Genomic DNA, 22,651 nt, shown 5'->3' with positions numbered 1-22,651 from the left:
CCAAAAGAAGCATTTTGATTGCCTAATTTAACTTTGTAAAGGAGAAGTAAATCTTATAGCTGGTCTCTGTAAACCTCACAGCTGGAATGTTCTAACAGCACCTTGCAGTTTCCAGTGATCAAAGTAAGTTACTTTATGTACTAAACTAAGAATTTCATAATAGAAATAATGTAACAGCAGGGGGTGCAGTTATCATGAAATAATTACACTCCTGGGAGATTACAGGCACAAGGCTGTACCCCAGGGGTGTGATTATCCCACGATAACCGTATCCACTGAAATTGCCTTATTGCAAAAATAATCTCTATTCACTGGTGAGACATTATTCAATAGGTGATTTTTTTAAATGAAAAGTTTTTAGCTTGAATCAGCAAGTGGATTAGGAAATTGGCCAGTTTATTATTCATTGCATTCAAATTTTGAATATAACATCATTATTTGCTTTCCTATTTGATACAGTAGAGTATTTTTGATTTGGTTTTGAGAAACCTTTAGGAGTTTCTAATAATGTTAGTTAAGTGGTATCGCTAAATTCAGGTCAAACTTTAAAAGGGATTAAGTGAGCAAAACCATTTAAAATAATTCATTTCTATGTATAAGTTTTAATTCCTCTAATATTCCTTTAAAAACTATAAATGTATAACCACTGTTAATATTTTAGTGTATCTCCTTCCAGGCATTTTTATTTTTCTAAAAGTATCTCTCTATATGTCTACCTAAACATATAAAGAGAAACATGAATGGAATCCATGTAATTACCTTGTTTTATAATGTTTATTTGACCAAATGTTGTAAACAACATCCATTCATTAAGAAATCTTCCTGTCATTTTTAATGGCTGCATAGTATAGTATTCCCCTGTGGCAATATCCCATAATTATTCACTTACATCCTTTTATTAGATATTTAGGTTCTCTACCTGTCTTACTATTATACACAATGCTTTACGACAAAAATCTTGGGACGTATCGATGATTATTTCTGTAGGATAAATTTATGACTGTGTAATATTAGTAAAACATAATTTAAACAAAAAAACAAGGTCCTGTTTCCCAAATCTTCTGTTGTTCTTACATACAGCTGAAGCTGATGGTTCTCAACGCTGACAGTGCATCAGAAATAGATCAGTAACTTTCATCATCTTATGTGGTATCACAGATGGTGAAAGTTACTGATCTATTTTTACCATAATCTTATCATAGAGTTCAGTGCTTTGAGGTATTCTTAGAAAAGTAAGACACAGGATTTAAGAGATTTAAAATACTGCTTCTTAATTTTTTTTTCTTTACTTGATATATCCTGGTATACCCTCATGTGTCAATAGCTTGTCAATATAGATCAATAGCTTGATTCATATATCTATATCTAATGGCTATATGGTATTCCATTTTGGCTATATTGGTATTCCAATGAATTCCGTAATTAATTTATTTTAAAAATTAGAAAAAATTTTTTGGCCACGCTGAGCATCATGCAGGATCTTAGTTCCCTAACCAGGGATTAAACCTGTGCACCCTGCAGTGGAAGCATGGAGTCTTAACCACTGGACCGCCAAGGAAGTCCCCATAATTAATTTTTTAAAAATACACCAATAGGGCTTCCCTGGTGGCACAGTGGCTAAGAATCCGCCTGCCAATGCAGGGGACACAGGTTCAGTCCCTGGTCCAGGAAGATCCCACATGCCATAGAGCAACTAAGCCCATGAGCCACAACTACTGAGCCTGTGCTCTAGAGCCCGCGAGCCACAACTACTGAAGCCCACGCACCTAGAGCCCGTGCTCTGCACCAAGAGAAGCCACTGCAATGAGAAGCCTGCACACTGCAACAAAGAGTAGCCCCCGCTTGCCACAACTAGAGAAAGCCCGTGCGCAGCAACGAAGACCCAATGCAGCCAAAAATAAATAAATAAAATAAACTTATATATGTAAAAAAATACATCAATAAAGTGTATGTGCCCGGTGCTATTCTAAGCACTACACGTGTATTAACTCATTTAGTTCTCTTAACAACCTTATGAGGTAGGTACTAGTATAATACCTATTTTACAGACACCGCAAACTGAGGCACAGAGCAGTTAGGCAGCTTGCTTAAAGTCACATGGCTACTAAGTAGAGAGCAGGGGTTCCAAATCAGGCATCTACGTACCTCCACACCTCCAGAGTCCGAACTTACAGTTCCTTCTGTGTGGGAGCTTGTTCCTTTTGCCTGAGATACCAAATGCTCTTCTCCCAGATCCTGCATGGTTGCATTTTTCTGTCTTCTAGGTCTCAGCCTAACATCACTTCCTCAGAGGGGCCCTTCCTGACCACCTCATCTAGTTATTCCCCATTTAGTTCTTATCACAGTGTCCAATGTAATTTTAATCACAGAATTTATAAATACCTAGTACTTTCTTATTTATTAGTTTATTTTATGTCATTCCCAATAGAATGAAAGTAAGAACCTCTTCTGTCTTGCTACTGTGTTCCGAGAGCCTAGAAAAATGGCTGGCACAGAGTAAGCACTCCATACGTATTGTTGAATAAATGAGTGAGTTTATTTTACCAACACCTTATTGACAGACATTTAGGGTTATTTCTAATCTTTACTACTATTAACCTTTGAGCATCTACCTTATCACTTTCTTACTATAAATTCCTGAACGTTGAATTTCCAGTAAAACGATATGCATGTTCTTAAGGCTTTTGATACATATCATCAAATAACTCTTCAGAAAGACTGCTCCAATTTATCAATAGTGGATTAAAATGTTCATTTTATCATACTTGCTCCAACACTGTATGTGTTTTTCTTTTAAACCTTTAGCGCTCGTTCTTTTTGTTGCTGTTAGTAGACTTTCTAATACAGATTCAAGAGAAAGCAGGTCTGTTAGTTACTAAATAAAGGGCTATCCTAGTCTATGTATAGTCTACATCCTAGTCTCCTAGTATCCTGGAGTCTATCCTACTCATTCTCTCCAAGCAGAATCAAAGTAAGACAAGGCTGAGGAACAAAGACGGCAACTGCCACTGCCTGCCCCTAGCCAACACAGGGGTCATGTAGCTGGAAGAACACCACAAGGATGGAGAAAGAATGAAGAAAGATGCAACCCCTTCCAGCAAACAGAATATACCTTTCAAACATAACAACAGATCCCTGTGACTACCAAAATAACTGGTCAGAGATATTTGCGCCAGTGGGTTCTTCATCCTACTTTGCCCTCATTTTCTTTGGGGCTTTATTTCTTTGGGAGCTTCTCTCCCATCTTTCGTCAGCTGAGTGAGGGCACGGGAGAGGGAGCATAGTATGTGGGTTTTAAGAGTACCTGCACTTAGGCATCAACAGGATGTTCTTTTGTCAGAGATTGCCAGACCAAGGTCTGTATGGCTATTTTCTCACTACTGAGCAGTTTTCCCTTTACCTAAGATGTTGGTTTTTAAACTTTTTTAAAGAGCAATAAGGATTTTTAAAAAATCAGTTGCAATATTGTGTCTGTACTTCCTCTAGCCATCCTGACACTCGTAACACCATTAATGAGACAGTGTCAAACCTGATAATGGATCAAATTCCTAAACTCCTAATATGAGAACTGGCATCTTGAATCCTACAGCCTGCATCTGGCTTGCTGGAAGAAGCCCAATGTCTAGCTATAGAAGAGGGCTGAAGGTCATATGCTGATTGAGGGTGAACCCTGGGCTCAGAAGTGGCAGTGGAAGCCTCAGGGAGCCTAAAGAGGTGCATCACAGGCCTAGATTAGCTGAGAGGTTGGGGCTTCACGCCCAGAACGTTTGCTTCAATGCAGCAGCTCTGCCTTCATATGTTCTATACACTGGGATTACGTGTAGGATTTATTTTAAAAAATTAAAAAAAGGTTCTATAGCTGCTTAAAAAATTCTGAAAATCTCAAGTTATATTATCATCCTTATTTTAAAATGAAGAACTGAAACTCATAAAGGTGAAATGACTTAAGGTTACAGGGTTAAGCAGGTTATTGCTATTATGATTCACTATGAGTTACTGTTGGATTAGTGTGGCTGTCTCAACAACATACTAACAAGGCACTGATAAATGTAACTTAAAAGTTCTCAGTTTTAGTATCTTTTTATAAAAAGAACCCAAATGATCCAAACCAAATTAGACCAATTTTTCTTAAGTAGACAATAACATGCAGGAAGGTAAATAACTTTCAAGTAGAAATTAATTTTAATATATCTAACATCTTTTAAAACTCAATTTTGATTTTATCTCAGAAACAAAAAATACAATTGTTGAGGCTTTTGTCCAGCCCAGTTCTACAACTCGGAAGGACATGAATGTGAGAAATAGCCATTTCATCCTTCTATTTTTAGGTTACCAACCTGATAAACTATGTTTAACACATCTGTTACTTTTCAAATCAATTTCACAGGGCCCTTGGCTAAAAAAATTAAATTCTAATATACAGCATTTCAAATTCAAAACATATGATCAGAGTTTCCTGTTGACCACCACATTTTGGGAATATAACCTAACCCCCCAAAACCAAACCAAACCAAATCAAACCAATACCCAGAGAGACAAAAAAAAAAAAAGTTATTTTAGCTTCCCTTGTTTGCCCTCTTATAAATTCTAAAACAAACAAATAAATTATGTCTGGTGCCTACCTGAGCCATCAGTGGGAACTGAACTTGCATTAATTCCAGAAAGACCAAACAACGGACATTCTCGATCTGTATTGACATGACCCCATTTGTGACATTTAATGCACCTCACATTTCGAACCTGAGAAATAGTAAACGTTAATTATTTTGGTTACTAAAATACTAATAATCTAACCCATGTTCAACTCCCCACTCCTTAGCAGAGTTTAAGTTAAATTAGTCTTGTTTTTAAAAGATCTCCAGGGAAAGAGACTCTACAACTATATTTGGTAATGTAATTCAAACACTAAAATCTTTTATCATAAATTATGCCTAAAAGCTAAGCTGACTCCTATTTCTTTTTTCTAAAAATATTTATTTATTTACTTATTTGGCTGCATCATGTTTTAGTTGCAGCACATAGGATCTCCCTTGCGGCATGCAGGATCTTTCATTGCGGTGTGCAGGCCCTTCTTTGCAGCACGCTGGCTTCTCTCCAGTTGTGGCGTACGGGCTCAGCAGTTGCGGCGTGTGGGCTCTCTAGTTGTGGCACGCGGGCTCTAGAGTGCACGGGCTTACTTGCCCAGCAGCATGTGGGATCTTAGTTCCCCAACCAGGGATCGAACCCCTGTCCCCTGCATTGGAAGGTGGATTCTTTTTTTTTTAACATCTTTACTGGAGTATAATTGCTTTACAATGTTGTGTTAGTTTCTGCTGTATAACAAAGTGAATCAGCAATATGTATACATATATCCCCATATGCCCTCCCTCTTGCATCTCCCTCCCACCCTCCCTATCCCACCCCTCTAGGTGATCACAAAGCACTGAGCTGACATCCCTGTGCTATGTAGCTGCTTCCCACTAGCTATCTATTTTACATTTGGTAGTGTATATATGTCCATGCCACTCTCTCACTTCGTCCCAGTTTACCCTTCCTCCTCCCCATGTCCTCAAGTCAATTCTCTACGTCTGCGTCTTTACTCCAGTCCTGCCTCAGATTCACCAGAACCATTTTTTTTTTTTAGATTCCATATATACGTGTTAGCATACGGTATCTGTTTTTCTCTTTCCGCCTTACTTCACTCTGTATGACATACTCTAGGTCCATCCGCCTCACTACAAATAACTCAATTTCGTTTCTTTTTATGGCTGAGTAATATTCCATTGTATATATGTGCCGCATCTTCTTTATCCATTCATCTGTCGATGGACACTTAGGTTGCTTCCATGTCCTGGCTATTGTAAATAGTGCCACCATGAACACTGTGGCACATGGCTCTTTTTAAATTATGGTTTTCTCAGGGTATATGCCCAGTAATGGGATTGCTGGGTCATATGGTAGTTCTAATTTTAGTTTTTTAAGGAACCTCCACACTGTTCTTCACAGTGACTGTTATCAATTTACATTCCCACCAACAGTGCAAGAGGGTTCCCTTTTCTCCACACCCTCTCCAGCATTTACTGTTTGTAGGTTTTCTGATGATGCCCATTCTAACTGGTGTGAGGTGATACCTCATTGTAGTTTTGATTTGCATTTCTCTAATAATTACTGATGTTGAGCAGCTTTTCATGGGCTTCTTGGCCATCTATATGTCTTCTTTGGAGAAATGTCTATTTAGGTCTTCTGCCCATTTTTGGATTGGGTTGTTGGTTTTTTTTGATATTGAGCTGCATGAGCTGCTTGTATATTTTGGAGATTAATCCTTTGTCAGTTGCTTCATTTGCAAATATTTTCTCCCACTCTGAGGGTTGTCTTTTCATCTTGTTTACGGTTTCCTTTGCTGTGCAAAAGTTTGTTTCATTAGGTCCCATTTGTTTATTTTTGTTTTTATTTCCATTTCTCTAGAAGGTGGGTCAAAAAGGATCTTGCTGTGATTTATGTCATAGTGTTCTATGTTTTCCTCTATGAGCTTTATAGTGTCTAGCCTTACATTTAGGTCTTTAATCCATTTTGAGCTTATTTTTGTGTATGGTGTTAGGAAGTGGTTTTTTTTTTCTTTTTTAAACATCTTTATTGCAGTATAATTGCTTTACAATGGTGTGTTACTTTCCGCTTTATAACAAAGTGAATCAGTTATACATATACATATGTCCCCATATCTCTTCCCTCTGGCGTCTCCCTCCCTCCCACCCTCCCTATCTCAGCCCTCTAGGTGATCACAAACCACCGAGCTGATCTCCCTGTGCTATGTGGCTGCTTCCTACGAGCTATCTATTTTACGTTTGGTAGTGTATATATGTCCACACCACTCTCTCACTTTGTCCCAGCTTACCCTTCCCCCTCCCCGTATCCTCAAGTCCATTCTCTAGTAGGTCTGCGTGTTTATTCCCGTCTTACCCCTAGGTTCTTCGTGACATTTTTTTTTTTTTTTAGATTCCATATACATGTGTTAGCATACGGTATTTGTCTTTCTCTTTGACTTACTTCACTCTGTATAACAGACTCTAGGTCTATCCACCTCATTAAAAATAGTTCAATTTCGTTTCTTTTTATGGCTGAGTAATATCCATTGTATATATGTGCCACATCTTCTTTATCCATTTATCTGATGATGGACACTTAGGTTGTTTCCATCTCCGGGCTATTGTACATAGAGCTGCAATAAACATTTTGGTACATGACTCTTTTTGAATTATGGTTTTCTCAGGGTATATGCCCAGTAGTGGGATTGCTGGGTCATATGGTAGTTCTATTTGTAGTTTTTTAAGGAACCTCCATACTTTTCTCCATAGTGGCTGTACCAATTCACATTCCCACCAGCAGTGCAAGAGTGTTTCCTTTTCTCCACACCCTCTCCAGCATTTATTGTTTGTAGATTTTTTGATGATGGCCATTCTGACTGGTGTGAGATGATATCTCATTGTAGTTTTGATTTGCATTTCTCTAATGATTAATGATGCTGAGCATTCTTTCATGTGTTTGTTGGCAATCTAAATATCTTCTTTGGAGAAATGTCTGTTTAGGTCTTCTGCCCATTTTTGGATTGGGTTGTTGGTTTTTCTGATACTGAGCTGCATGACCTGCTTGTAAAGTTTGGAGATTAATCCTTTGTCAGTTGCTTCATTTGCAAATATTTTCTCCCATTCTGAGGGTTATCTTCTCGTCTTGTTTATGGTTTCCTTTGCTGTGCAAAAGCTTTTAAGTTTCATTAGGTCCCATTTGTTTATTTTTGTTTTTATTTCCATTTCTCTTGGAGGTGGGTCAAAAAGGATCTTGCTGTGATTTATGTCATAGAGTGTCCTGCCTATGTTTTCTTCTAAGAGTTTTATAGTGTCTGGCCTTACATTTAGGTCTTTAATCCATTTTGAGTTTATTTTTGTGTATGGTGTTAGGGGGCGTTCTAATTTCATTCTTTTACATGTAGCTGTCCAGTTTTCCCAGCACCACTTATTGAAGAGGCTGTCTTTTCTCCACTGTATGTTCTTGCCTCCTTTACCAAAGATAAGGTGACCATAGGTGCATGGGTTTATCTCTGGGCTTTCTATCCTGTTCCATTGATCGATATTTCTGTTTTTGTGCCAGTAGCATACTGTCTTGATTACTGTAGCTTTGTCACATAGTCTGAAGTCAGGAAGCCTGATTCCTCCAGCTCCATTTTTCTTTCTCAAGATTGCTTTGGCTATTTGGGGTCTTTTTGTTTCCATACAAATTGTGAAATTTTTTGTTCTATTTCTGTGAAAAACGCCATTGGTAGTTTGATAGGGATTGTACTGAATCTGTAGATTGCTTTGGGTAGTAGATTCATTTTCACAATGTTGATTCTTCCAATCCAAGAACATAGTATATCTCTCCATCTGTTTGTATCATCTTTAATTTCTTTCATCAGTGTCTTATAGTTTTATGCATCCAGGTCTTTTGTCTCCTTAGGTAGGTTTATTCCTAGGTATTTTATTCTTTTTATTGCAATGGTAAATGGGAGTGTTTCCTTAATTACTCTTTAAGATTTTTCATCATTAGTGTATAGGAATGCAAGAGATTTCTGTGCATTAATTTTGTATCCTGCTACTTTACCAAATTCATTGATTAGCTCTAGTAGTTTTCTGGTAGCATCTTTAGGATTCTCTATGTATAGTATCATGTCATCTGCAAACAGTGACAGTTTTATTTCTTCTTTTCCAATTTGGATTCCTTTTATTTCTTTTTCTTCTCTGATTTCTTGGCTAAAACTTCCAAAGCTATGTTGAATAACAGTGGTGAGAGTGGGCAACCTTGTCTTGTTCCTGATCTTAGTGGAAATGGTTTCAGTTTTTCACCATTGAGAACAATGTTGGCTGTGGGTTTGTCATATATGGCCTTTATTATGTTGAGGTAGGTTCCCTCTATGCCTACTTTGTAGAGAGTTTTTATCATAAATTGGTGTTGAATTTTGTCTAAAGCTTTTTCTGCATCTATTGAGATTATCATATAGGTTTTATCCTTCAATTTGTTAATATGGTGTATCACACTGATTGATTTGCGTATATTGAAGAATCCTTGCATGGAAGGCGGATTCTTAACCACTGGACCACCAGGGAAGTCCCTCCTATTTCTTTTTGTGTGTTACTTTGTGGAAATAAAACACTGTCATCCAAAAAGAAATGGTAAAATACCAAAAAAGAATGATTTCATGGCTTAATGTTAAATCCTCTCATTTGAAAAAATTAACCTTTGAGGTTTCAATTTCCTAAACCAGGGGCTGGCATACTTTTTCTGTAAAGGGCCAGATAGCAAATATTATAGGGTTTATGGGCCAAAGGTCTCTGTTGCAACTACTCAGCTCTGCCAATAGAGCAGTAATATATAAATGAATAAGTAAGGCGGTGTTCAAAAAAAATGTTATTTATAACAAGGACCTGGCCCTCTGATGATAGTTTGTTCTGGTTCCAGACAGTTTTATATATTTTTTTGACCTTGAGCTAATTCTCCAAATTCCTTGAAAACCACAGAGACCATTATCATTATAACCCTTACTACAAAACTTTGAATCCTATCTTTTATCAGTTTAGTATATTTAGTATTTTCTCTCCTAGTCCTTCTATTATCTGATACAAATAGAAACCACAGAGCCCCTTTTCAGCTTAAATACCTTTTGGACAACAGTATAAAGAAGTGTTTATAAAAAAACCTTATTCTTACAGTATAAATATGTGTCACTTGCCTGAATACCAAAGGGCTGATCTCTGATGTTCATGTCATCTTTGGCATATCTATTAAGGAGAGAAAATGTACAAACTCAATATTAAGAACAATTTAATAATTAAACTAAAAATAGTTTTATAGTTCTGAGTAAATTATGAAATGTACGACTTCAATAAATAAACAGAACAATAAAATCTATTTAGTATTTGCAAACACCACTTCATTATTAAGTATCCAGTCTGATGATCTGTGATTTAAAAAAATGAAAAAAATAAAAATAGAACTAAAGACTATAATCAACCAAATGAGTTGCATAAGACAAATCATTAAAAATAACTTTTCACATTAGTTGCTTTCTCTAATGAATAAAAAGGCAACATAAGATGGGATATTATCTAAATTTAATGATACACATTTTATCTTAAAAGAAAACCAGCTCTTACTTTTCTCGTGGGGCCCCTTTTTGCCATTCAAATTTGTATTCAGTCTCTCCTTCGGTTTCTTCTTTCTAAAAACATTCATTAAAGTCTTTCAATTTTTCCATAAAATTACAATCTATTGCAAATAAATCCAAACATAGAAAACAGTACTTTACCTCTTTGTTTTCTTGATTGCATATCAAAAACATGGGAGGAAAAAAAGGTAGGTCAAGTTAAAAACGTCAACATAAAAGTCTGCTATCATATACGACACTATGATATCACGGTATTTAATTGTAACTTGTAAGAATGTATTAGTTTGACTTTTTTTCTTTCATAAGATAAAATTCAAATCACTGAAGGATAAAAAACAGTGAATAAGAAATAGTGTTTAATAAGCACATTTATTTCTAGTCTTTGAACTTTTATATTTTTCATTGACAGTGAATATTATGCTTTGTATTTACAAGTATACTCAGTAAGAAGGACTAAATACACAAATTATAAAAGAATAAATGTAATTCTGGTGATGTTGAGATTATTTTCCTCCCCAAAGGACAAGTCATGAAATTATTACTAGATTAGACAAATATTTTTAGTATTTATTCTACTGTATTTTTTTTTTTTTTTTGGCACTACACGGGCCTCTGACTGTTGTGGCCTCTCCCGTTACGGAGCACAGGCTCTGGATGCACAGGCTCAGCGGCCACGGCTCAGGGGCCTAGCTGTTCCGTGGCATGTGGGATCTTCCCGGACCGGGGCACGAACCAGTGTCCCCTGCATCGGCAGGCGGACTCTCAACCACTATGCCACCAGGGAAGCCCTATTCTACTGTATTGATTGCAGTATTTTAAAAAATTATTTTACAAAAATAATAGCAATTTTAAAAGATGAAGAGCAACTTCTAAACAATGTCTGTCATAACAGTTCTCAATCTTTACTTGCAAACACATCAAAGACTTAAAAAAAGGAAACGACCACGTACCTTTTTTAGCACCTGGTGGAGCCTCATACATGAAATTAAGGCCATTCTTTACACGTTCATCTCCCATAAGCAATCTAAATAAAACAAGACATAAAGTTAGCAGTTTTTTGTAGGAGGAAAATATTACAGAAAAACTGTCCCTCCATACCCCTAAATCCTAAGGGAATTAGGATAAAATATTTTTATTAGAGATAAAGTTCCAGAAGTTTACTCCACTGATTAGATGACATCTGAAATATCTGACTGGAAATTCCAACAGTGCTGCCTCTTTAGTAACTAGTTGTAAATTCTGAGACTTCCTCATTACCTGAGAGATCCCGGCACTCCCAACTGAAATGAGGGAAAAAATGCCATGCTTCCCCTCACATGCTTTTCTTAAACTTTGAAATGCTGTGGAAATAGGGACAACTTTGAAATCCTATACGCCAACACAAATTTGGAATTAAGTTAAATAGTGCCAACATTTTTCATTAATTGTGAGGAATCAAACAGTTCTAGAAAAATGAGTCTCTCTGGAATTTCTTTAGGAAGGCAAATCCAATTAATTCTTAAAAGAGTCAAAGGCAATAAGAGAATCAAATTCTTTAGCGAGGCCAATGAAGAGAGAATAAAGATAATCTACAACAGGTTAATTACTATGATGGACTGCTGCATCTTAAAAATCATTTTCTTTCTTTTTTTTTAATAAATTTATTTTGTTTATTTATTTTGGCTGCATTGGGTCTTCGCTGCTGCGTGCGGGCTTTCTCCAGTTGCAGTGAGTGGGGGCTACTCTTCGTTGCGGTGCGCGGGCTTCTCGCTGCTGTGGCTTCTCTTGTTGAGGAGCACGGGCTCTAGGCACGTGGGCTTCAGCAGTTGTGGCTCACAGGCTCTAGAGTGCAGGCTCAGTAGTTGTGGTGCACGGGCTTAGTTGCTCTGTGGCATGTGGGACCTTCCCAGACCAGGGCTCGAAACCATGTCCCCTGCATTGGCAGGTGGATTCTTAACCACTGCGCCACCAGGGAAGCCCCTCATTTTCTTTTTTATCATTTCTGTTTTAACACCAAAAGTTCCCTGTTTGGGTTCTGTTTAGAGAGATATGCTGTGCTTTTTAGAAAAAAAGCTCTGCTACAAATTGAATCAACGGTCAAGTTAAAGCTTTAATTCATAAGATCCAAGTAAAGTACTGATTATAAAGAAGAAGGCTAAAGAGTGAACAGAATTTCCTCTTATTTGGAAAAGGCTATCACAAAGGATAGCCTACATGATTATAGTTCCTCACTTCTTATTCCCACTGGTGTTTACAAAGAATTGTAAAAGAAAAAGAGGGCAAAAGGATGACAGGATCTACCTCTATACAGTTGGATATTATTCAGCGATAAAAGGGAATGAACTACTGACACATGCTACAACATGGATGAACTTCAAAAACAGTGAAAAAAATGTTTTTAAAAATACATTTAAAATTTTTTAATTTTAAAATTTTACATAATTATATTAAATGAAAGAAGCCAATCGCAAAAGACCACATATTGTATGATCCCATTTACATGACATTTCCAGAATAGGTGAATATATAGAGACAAATAAATTAGTGGTTACTTAGAGCTGAGAGGTATTAGGGGGCACAGGGTCTGGAAATGGGGAGTGACTGCTAATGGGTACAAGATTTCTTTTTCGGATGATGAAAATGTTCTGAAATGAATTATGGTGATGGCTCCAAATTCTATAAATACACTTAAAACCAACATATACTTTAAAGTATATAAATTATATTTTATATTAAATTAACACCATTTAAAAAAATGGACCACGTGAAAAGCTCAACATCACTAGTTATTAGGGAAATGTAAATTAAAACCATGAGATATCATGTTGTAGTCATTAGGATGCCTATTATCAAAAGAAAAAAAAAGAAGGAAAATAACAAATGTTGGCAAGGTTGTAGAAAAACTGCATTGCTGGTGGGAATGTAAAATGGTACAGTCCCTATGGAAAACTGTTGCGTGGTTCTTCAACAGCCAAACACAGAATTACCAGATGATCCAGCAATTCTACTCCTAGGTAATACCCAAAGGAACTGAAAATAGGGAGCTGAACAATATGTGTATGCCAACGTTTATAGCAACATTATTCAAAACAGCCAAATGGTAGAAGCAATTCAAGTGTCCACTGATGGATGAATGGGTAGACCAACTGTGGTATACACATACAATGGAATGTTATTTGGCCATAAAAAGGAATGAGCTGTGATACATGCTACAATATGGATGAATCTTGAACATGTTATACTAAGTGAAGTACGCCAGACACAAAAGGACAAATACTGTGTAATTCCACTTATATGGTATACCTAGAATAGGCAAATTCATAGAGACAGAAAGAAGAATAGTGTTTACCAGGGGCTGGAGGGAGGGGGAATGGAGTTATTGTTTAATGGGTATAGAGTTTCTATTTGGGGTAATGAAAAAAATTTTGGAAATAGACAGTGGTAATGGTACCAACACTGTGAATGTAATTAACGCCACTGAACTGCACACTTAAAAATGGCAAATTTTGTTTTATATATTCCCACCCCTGAAAAAGCATTTCATTTATATTGAAACAAAAATAACAAAATCAAAACTGGAATATCAATTTCATTTTGTGCAAAACTCAACAGGTATACAAAATAAAAGGAAAAGCTATGATATTGGCATTTCTGTTTTAACTTCAACTAAAAACCTGTACAGATTCTTTTTTTTTTTTTGCTGTTGACTCTAAGCTGAGTGAAATGTACAGATTTTTGGGCATCCTTTTATTTGTCCAGTCAGAATAATAAATGTGATTGTCATCTTTAAAAAAATGTACATAGGGATCAATATCCACAAACATTAAGAAACATCTAGGACAGTTAAAAACTTAAAAGGGAAAAAAACAGAGTACTAAGGAACAGAACTGGCTATCAAGGACAATACTTTTGAATGAGAAAAAAAAGAAAAATGTAGCAAATCACTCCAAATACTCATAAATTTGCTTTTATATACTCATAAATTCAAACAAACAAACCTAAAAGCAATGAACACACCTAGTGTCCAGATCCTGGTATGTAAATATCTTTCTTCAATAAAAAGAACCAATAAAACTGCTCCAATGCTGGAGCAGGGAAAAATAAAAGACAAATTTTTGATGATCCTGTAGTGCCAGGAAGAACTTTTTTTTTTTTTTTTAAAAAAGGATGGGGCATGTTAAATGGACATAGGAGTCAAGCTGACAGAGCAGGCAAAGGCCAAAACTGGAACAATTTGAGCAAAAAAATAAATAAGAGTATTAGATTATAACCGATTAAATAAATATCTGAGTCCAGGCTGATAGGAATAAATGATTAAATAAATAAGTGAGGGAAAAGGAAAAATCCTCTTTCCAGAAGAATTCAAATTAAACAATGTATAGGGACTGAAATAGAAAATCACTATTAGAATACCACAGTAATAACTGATGCAGGCAAGATCTATCAATGAATACTGACATCAGTGGGCAAAGTTAAGGATATGTGCATAGCTTCAAGTATTTCCACCTCCACTATCTCTTCATTGGTGTAACTCAACTATATTGGCTGTTTCCTGAACATCCTCTCCATCTTCCCACCGTGATCATCTTTAATAAGCTTTTACTATATGTTAATCACAGTCTCTCAATGGTAGTGCTACTGACATTTTGGACTTGATCATTCTTTGAGTGCACTGTAGGCTGTTTTACAGCATCCCTAGAATCTACCCACTAGGTGCTGTTATCACCCAACCCCTGAGTTGTGACAATCAAAAAATGTGTCCAGGGACTTCCCTGGAAGTCCAGTAATTAAGAATACGCCTTCCAAAGCAGGGGACACAGGTTCTATCCCTGGTCGGGGAACTAAGATCCCACATGCCACAGGGCAACTAAACCTGTGTGCTCTAAACCCCGTGCACCACAACTAGAGAGCTGGCGAGCTGCAACTACTGAGTCTGCATGCTCTAGAGCCCACACGCCGGAACGAAAGATTCCACATGCTACAGTGAAGATCCTGCATGCCGCAACTAAGACCTGATGTGGCCAAAATAAATATTTCTTTTAAATTAAAAAAAATGTGTCCAAACATTGCCACATGTCTCCTAGGGGCAATAATGGCCCTCAGTTGAGAACCAAAGATCTAAATCCTTACCATTCTTCACAGTTCAGCTTAAATGTCACCTCTTTTATGAAGTCTTGTTATGCCAAATGTAATTATTTTCTTATGCTAGCATGCCACAGTTTTTATAAAGTGTGTTTTCAATCAGTTATTACCTTCAGCCTTGAACTATATGTATGTACATATCCCTTATTAGATTTTCTTGGGGGTAGAGAGAAACTATGCATCACAATTTTATAGGCCACTACAATACCATTTGTTGTCATACATGAAGTAGGCACTCAATAAAAGTTAATAAGATTAAATAAATTAGTGAGAAAAGTACTTAATTAAACTAAACATTTTATTTCTTTAATTTTGCTCTTGATATACTATATTTTAAAGAGAGTATTTAGTAATAGTTTAGTATTACTTCGCTTAAGTTCCATGTTTTGATGAAATATATGACTGAGTGGAAGAGAAAATATGACCTATCTAACTAAAGCACCACTATTCATTTGCTTGATTAACCAAGAGAAATCAGCTTCAGTGTTAGACCTGCAAATACAAACATAAATGACAATAGCTAAAGGGCAGGTACTGTACCGTAGTAAAACAATGAAGAACTCTAGCTCTGATCCTGCCATTAACAGAACAATGACATGCAGGTCAAGTAGAGACACTTCAATTTACTTCTTGAAGCTGTCCTGTGCACCTTTTCATTTCAGTGTATGTTGAGGAAATATCTTTGTAAGAGGCCTCAGTAGTTCAAGTATAGACATTTATTTTTCTTCTAAGTTTTGTATAAGTTGGAACTTCTCTATAAACTGTATGTGGAGTCACATCAATCAATATTTTATGTGAATTATGGGTAAGGTTGGAAAAAGTGCCCATCTATCAATATAAGAGTAAAGACAGTTCACAGGGAATACAATCCTATCATTGGGGCATTCAATTCAATAAAGCTAATTTAATATATGATTCAGTAAAGGATATTCTCATGCAATTGACTATTCTGAAAACACCAGCATAGTGGAATTTCTTACCTATTATCATATGATTCTTGTTCTTTAAGATATTGTTGCATTAATTCTTCTTGTTTCTTCTTATCATATGATATTTTCTGTTCTGCCATCCATACCTAAATTAGTAAAGTACAAAACTTAAGTAGGAAGTTTGCTCTCTTTTATAATAAAATATAAAATGCTATTGTATATAGTTTACAACATCATCTATTTTGGTCATAATGTCATTATCACAAAACAACAGTTGAAAATCTGATTTGTGCTTTTATATAAGTCCTTAAATATAATCATTCAAAACAGCTAAACTTTCAGGCAAAAATGTCAAACTTGATAACCACGCTGAGCACTTGGGGTACAAATGCTTCTTGCATTCAATCCCTCTGTTGTTGTTTCAGAGATGAGAACAACCATCTCTCTACATGGAATATGTCTAGTCCAAAAAACATACAGGGCACAACCAGTAAGGTTAAATGGTGCCCATGGATGCCAGTGGGTGTCACTGACACCCCAAGAGAGGAGAAATGGAAGACAAATAGGAGAAAAAAAGGAAAGGAGATGAAAGGTAGTTGTAGAAAAAAGAGAAGAGACAAGAGAGGAATCAAAGAGATGCATCTGACGTCCTGCAGTTGCTCAAGGGCACCACCACCACAGGCTGAATGTGTCCCTGTGTGAAATTCTCAGAATCGTAGAAGTGGTGACGGTAAAAAGCCCACACAACTTATGCAGGATATTTAATCATGTTACTTCCAGGTTTAAAAGGTATCAGTGACTTCCCACCTCCTATAAAGTAAAGGACAAAATGTTTGATAACCATTCAACATAAACAGCAAGGCAAAACTTTCTCTCCCAACAAGCTAAGTTTTAGAAGGTAAATTCAAGGAAAAATATTTACACTGATAAAATTATAATTATTAAATGTAGGTGGGGGCAGGTAAGTGCGGGGAGAAGGATGGGGGACAAGACTGCCATTATTCAATTTTAGATGCAAAACAGTAGTTATCAGTATTTAATAGTGCTCAGATAGGAAGCTTCTATGGGCACCACAATCTGAGATTAATATGGAGATAAAAGCAAAAATAGCAATGAAAAGAGAACCCTTCAGGGACAGATATACCAGAAATTTCTTTTGGTATAAGTTTCTGAAAGTTTCTTCCACTGCCTTCATGACATAATATACATGCCATAACCAACATAACATTACCAATGTAATGTTATAGTAGAAGAAAAGTCTACACTTGGGATGGGCAGTAAAAGGCACATGTTTGGAATTTTCACTGTAGCTCAAAATGCAAACAGTTGCAATAGAAAATTGCAAGGTGTCATTGCCTGGTCAAATAATACATTAATAATAACATTCTAATGATTAACATATTCTAACAATAACTACCATTTATTTAAAGCTTTAGATTTTACAAAGTTATTTTACTAGTCTCAATTGCTCAAGAGCTTAAATACATGAATATTTATGATGAACTAGAATAAAAAGTAGTAAAACATATTCTTGCTTACAAAATGCTCAGAATCTGCTAATAGAAAATCATACTAACTTTTCTGTATGTTTAAGATATTTCATAATAAAAAAGACAGGAATTGTGTAAATAAACAGTAACAATATTTGGGCCTGGGCTGAGGGCAGGGGAGGGGGGTATATGGTGACTGTGTTTTTCATAACTTATGTTTTTATATGGTTGCATTTACGCCAATAAATCCTCAGCTGGGAAAAAAAATAGTAACAATAAAAATTGATATTTGGAACAGAGTATGTTCAACATGAAGAAATAGAACAAGACAGTGTTCTAGGGGGCAAGGAAGAAGGCTGGTATAATGGAATGCTTTATAGCCAAGTTTTGGTTTTTAGAAGTTCTTTATTTTTTAAATGAAGTAACTATATTCACAGGTAGCCAATATTATTCCTGTTTTGTATATCTTTCCAAAGATGTTCACATGGACATACACATAATATACATAATATAATATACACACATGCATTTTTTGGTCACTCTTTTCATAAATGGTAACATATACAGCATATATATACAATATGCTGTACACAAATATGTATAAAATAAAATTCTATACCATGAAGATCATTCCCAGATCAGTAAACAAAATGCTTTCTTGTTTCCTGGGGGATGGGGTGCTGAAGAATATCATTCTTTTGTGGGGCTACACCACCATTCATTTAACCAATCTCCTGCTGTACTGATGGGCATTAAGAAATTTCCAATCTTTTACTATTACAAACTCAGCTGCAATAAATAACCCTGTTACACAAGTAGCTTCATACATGTTAAACAGGATTTTGAAGCGGATCAAAATTTTGCCAAGGGAAAAACAGGGTAAGATATTATCAGCAGAGGGAACAACTCAGACAAAGATCCAGAAGTGTAAAACAGGAATTAAGTAGCTTAATTTTACCGGAGTATAAAATCTATGGTGGGAGAATAGCAGTAAGGCATGAAGAAGGAAAAATAAACTGGAGCCTGGTTACCTGGACTTAATCCTGTAGTATTTTAATAAGGAGCTAGAAGAAATCAGAGTTGTGCTCTAAAATGACTACTCTATGGAAACACCCAAATATTCATCAAATGATGGATAAATAAAATGTGCTATATCCATATAATGGAATTATTCAGCAATAAAAAGGAATGTAATACTGATACATTCTACAACATGAACTCTGAAACATTACGCTAAGTGAAAGAAGGCAGTCACAAAAAAATAACATATTGCATGATTCCATTTATATGAAATGTCGAGAATAGGCAAATCCACAGAAACAAAAAGCAGATTAGTGGTTGACTAGGGCTGGGGAGGGGGAAGGATTAAGGACAAATGGGGAGTGACTGTTAATAGATATGGGTTTGGGGGGGCGTGATGAAAATCTTTTAGAACTTTTGTGGTGATGATAAAATTCATAAATATACTGAAAACTACTGAATTGTACACTTTAAATGGGTGATTGTATGGTTTGTGAATTATACCTCAATAAAATTGCTAAATAAAAAAATAATTATTCTGATGGCTAGATGGGTAGAGAATGGATTTGAGAGGGGTCAAGACTGGCAGCAGAAAAACCAGTTAGGAAATATAACTGTTTAGGTGAAAGATGATGAGGGTCTAAGCTAAGATACAGGCAGTAGTGACAAGGAGGAGAGATGGATTCAACAGATATCTGAGAGGTAAGACCAATAGAATTTATTAGCTGACAAGATAAAGGAGTGATGGGAAAGGACGAATCCTGAGTCTCTGGCCTGGGTGACTGGATGAAGGGTTGTGTTACTACCTGTATTTCCTACTGATATAAGAACAGGAAGTATAAAAAGAAGAGCAGATTTAGGATAAAAGGTAAGTTCCATTTCAAATATGCTGAGTTTGAGATGCCTGTAGGATATCAAGATGAAACTGGCTAGTATATAGCTGTCTTCAGGTGCCTCCAGCTAAGGGGAAAGATCTCGCACTGTACATTTGAGAGTCAGGAGTAAATAAGGGGTGGTTAAAACTATAAAATTGGCTGTGATTGTTTGGGAAAGCATACAGAGTAAGCAAGACATGGGCCAGGGATGAAACTCTTGTTACCACCTGTATTTTAGGAGCAGGCTAAGGATAAGGGTGTGTGTAGGGGCAATTAACATTTTATTGAGCACTCACTCTATGTGTTGGGCAGAGTGCTAGGTGGTGGTACTTATTTCAAAGTCTACCTACACCATCTTATTTAGTCCTCAAAACAATTTTCACAAGTCAAGGCAACTGATACTAATCATTCTTAACTTATAGATTAGGACACTGAGGATCAGGGACATTAAATATTTTGTGTAAGGTCTCAGGGCTAAAAGTGACTGTGCTGGAAAAATAGAATCTAGGTCTGGTTTCAATGCTCATACTCCTCCTGCCTCACCATTCTGCTTTCCACTACTATAATACTCAACTCAGTTTTTCTGTACTGGACATAGTAGACCTGTAAGTGGTTATTTAAAAAGCCAAAGTTCAATGAGGTCACCAGACAGACGGTACATGATCAAGTGGGATAAAAAGAGTAAGCAAGGTGTGGCTTTATTTCCCTTTTAAGATCTATCTTAAATAGACAGGGAGTCTTCTTTGTACAGGACAGCAGAGCTCAGAAGCCGTGATCTCTGGGATTCGAAAAGTCAACATCAGAATCTGCTGCGGGAAGTTATGAGGAAGCCGGTTATCGGTCTTCATATCTTAAAGATTTACATTCTAGCTGACAAAACCGAAAGAGCACACAGAGCCGCCCGTCTCCTGGCTGATGTACAACAGAATAAACGAGGGCCAGCGGAGAAGGGACGAGAACGCCAGGGCTTTAGGCATGGAGAAGAGGCGACTGTCCCAGGGATCCCAGAGACTCCACCACTCTCACCTCCAGGAACCCCTGGGAACCCAGGCGCCAAGGGCCTGCTCCCCGTACTCACTTTCTTGATGTTGGATTTGGAGGCAGGATGAAAGTCCTTCTTGCACATGAAATTGGCGAAGGATTTTCCCATTTTGGAGCCTGAGCTGGGGAAGGCAGCCGCTAGATCTGAGAGCAGCGTAAACAAACTCGGCTGCCTAACCGGAACTGCGCCTCCCGTGGCAGAGGGAACTTCCGGGGTCAAAAGGGACAGCTTCCGGCAATTAGCGCCTGTGGTGCTCCCTGTTCGCCCCTTCCTCCTTTCACTTTGGGCCCCTCGGAGGCCAGGTGAGGGGCGTGCACGGGGGTGGGGCGAGCATAGTAGTTGTTGGAAGCGGGAAGTCGGGAACTGCGGCGCGACGGCGCCGAGGGGCTCCTGGGAGCGGCTGCTGGGAGGGGCTCCTGGGGGGGGGGGCTGCAGGGAGGGGCTCCTGGGAGGGGTCCGGGCCGCGGCGCGGGCTGCAGTTTGGGTGCAGTCAGTTTGGGTGAGGAGTGCGGGCTGGGTGGCGGCTTTTCTGCAAGGAGGTGCTTGAAGTCCGAGCCCTTTACTCTGTGAACTCCATTTCGAGTTGCATAAACTTTTCTAAACCAACTTTTTCCATCTGTGTTACATCTGTGTTACAAATTCTTGCCCTAACTGTAGCACGTTTGTGAGGATCAAACGATGTGATGTTTCTGAAACCGCTTGGTGAACTAAAACATATAAAGTAGAATGTCAACTCCAAAGGAGCGAGGACTCTATTTTGTTACCAGTACGGTGCCTGGTGCAGAAAGATATTTATGAACATTTGTTAAATGACGAATACATTTTAGGAGTTAGTAAAGGCTCTCAAGGCTTCCCCTCCTAAATGGGGTGGGTGTCTTACTAACTAGGTGGCATGTTTCCTTAGCTTTCCTTATTACCGCAGTTAGCTTAGATCACCTAGTGAAGCTTGATGGCTCTTCACGGTTTTGAGTGGACGTGGCTGTAGGGGATCCACCAACCAAATCCTCTCGCGGGAGGGGGTGAGCGTGATGTCAAGAATAAGCCTTTTGTAAGAAATTGACTCTTCTGATGAATAATAATAACAGCTTTAAGTGGTATGTTCTAAGAACTGAAAAACGGTTTACACACTGTCTTATTAAATTCTCCTAACAGCCCCCAAGATATTTACCGATGAGGCAGGAGACTTAGAGATTAAATAGCCTGCCAAAGTTAGGTAGTGGTGGAATTAGTTTTGGAACACAAATAGAAGGCGATCTAGGATATAAAGGTTGAAATTCACACGGAAAAGAACAGAAGCAATGGTGACCGCTCTTTTTCCATCATTGAGGAAAATAGAAAAACCCTTAGGTGTTTCAGGCTGAAGTTGTTTCTTTCTTACTTGAGTCATTTTGTTTTCTTTTGAATGAATCATTTATTACATTTAAATCTGAAACTCTAAAACAATGTGCCATTCTGGAAGCAAACAAATTCGACTAAATTGAGGATTTAAGATTTTCCAAATTACAAATGAAGACATGATCTTGATATTAAATTATACAATAAGGATTCACAAGTTGAATGTGAACGTCTTCCTGGAAATAACAACAATTTGGAATTTTATTGACATGTTTTTGTATTTGTCTGATTCAGTGAGTCTGTTTCAAAATTTCAGTCTTATTAGTATTGTAACCAGTTCAAAAGAGACCCTGTCTTCCCATCTTTGAGGAAACACTGGGTATATAATACTGTGACTTTTCTATAAGTGCCAGTGATGAGAATACAAAGATTAATAAGACATACTCTCAGCTCTCAAGGATCTCACTGTCCACTAAGAAGACATATATACACAAATATAGTCTTTATAACAGTAGAGCTAGGTACAGGTGTTCCCAAATATGGAAATAGTGAAAGGAGATTCAAGGAAGACTTCAGGAGAGAAAGAGCTTAGAGACTAAATTTGACCTATAGACTAGAAGAAGGTACTTGTCATTCCTATTTTCTTACTAAATCTTGTAGTACTAGAT

The 22,651-nt window shown here is 37.1% G+C and overlaps 2 protein-coding genes across 2 annotated transcripts in view; one reads left to right on the top strand and one right to left on the bottom strand.

Moving 5' to 3' along the window:
- The window catches only part of CIR1 (corepressor interacting with RBPJ, CIR1), a 40,259-nt gene extending 19,405 nt beyond the window's left edge, over positions 1–20,854 (bottom strand). The window contains exons 1-7 of the mRNA XM_070045956.1: positions 20,685–20,854; positions 16,273–16,367; positions 11,122–11,195; positions 10,313–10,323; positions 10,161–10,225; positions 9,737–9,785; positions 4,623–4,740 (exon numbers count right to left, since the gene is read on the bottom strand). Of these exons, the coding sequence (XP_069902057.1) occupies positions 4,623–4,740; positions 9,737–9,785; positions 10,161–10,225; positions 10,313–10,323; positions 11,122–11,195; positions 16,273–16,367; positions 20,685–20,756 (484 nt within the window). The 5' untranslated portion in view covers positions 20,757–20,854. The remainder of the gene's footprint in view (positions 1–4,622; positions 4,741–9,736; positions 9,786–10,160; positions 10,226–10,312; positions 10,324–11,121; positions 11,196–16,272; positions 16,368–20,684) is intronic.
- Positions 20,855–20,857: 3 nt separating this feature from the next.
- SCRN3 (secernin 3) overlaps positions 20,858–22,651 on the top strand; it is a 36,906-nt gene continuing 35,112 nt past the window's right edge. Inside the window, exon 1 of the mRNA XM_030851720.2 lies at positions 20,858–20,950. The gene's annotated coding sequence lies outside the window, so the exon portion shown is untranslated. The remainder of the gene's footprint in view (positions 20,951–22,651) is intronic.

Source organism: Globicephala melas, chromosome 7 (genome assembly GCF_963455315.2).
Source record: "Globicephala melas chromosome 7, mGloMel1.2, whole genome shotgun sequence".
Lineage (NCBI taxonomy): Eukaryota > Metazoa > Chordata > Mammalia > Artiodactyla > Delphinidae > Globicephala > Globicephala melas.
This window is presented reverse-complemented; position numbering and strand designations above follow the sequence as displayed.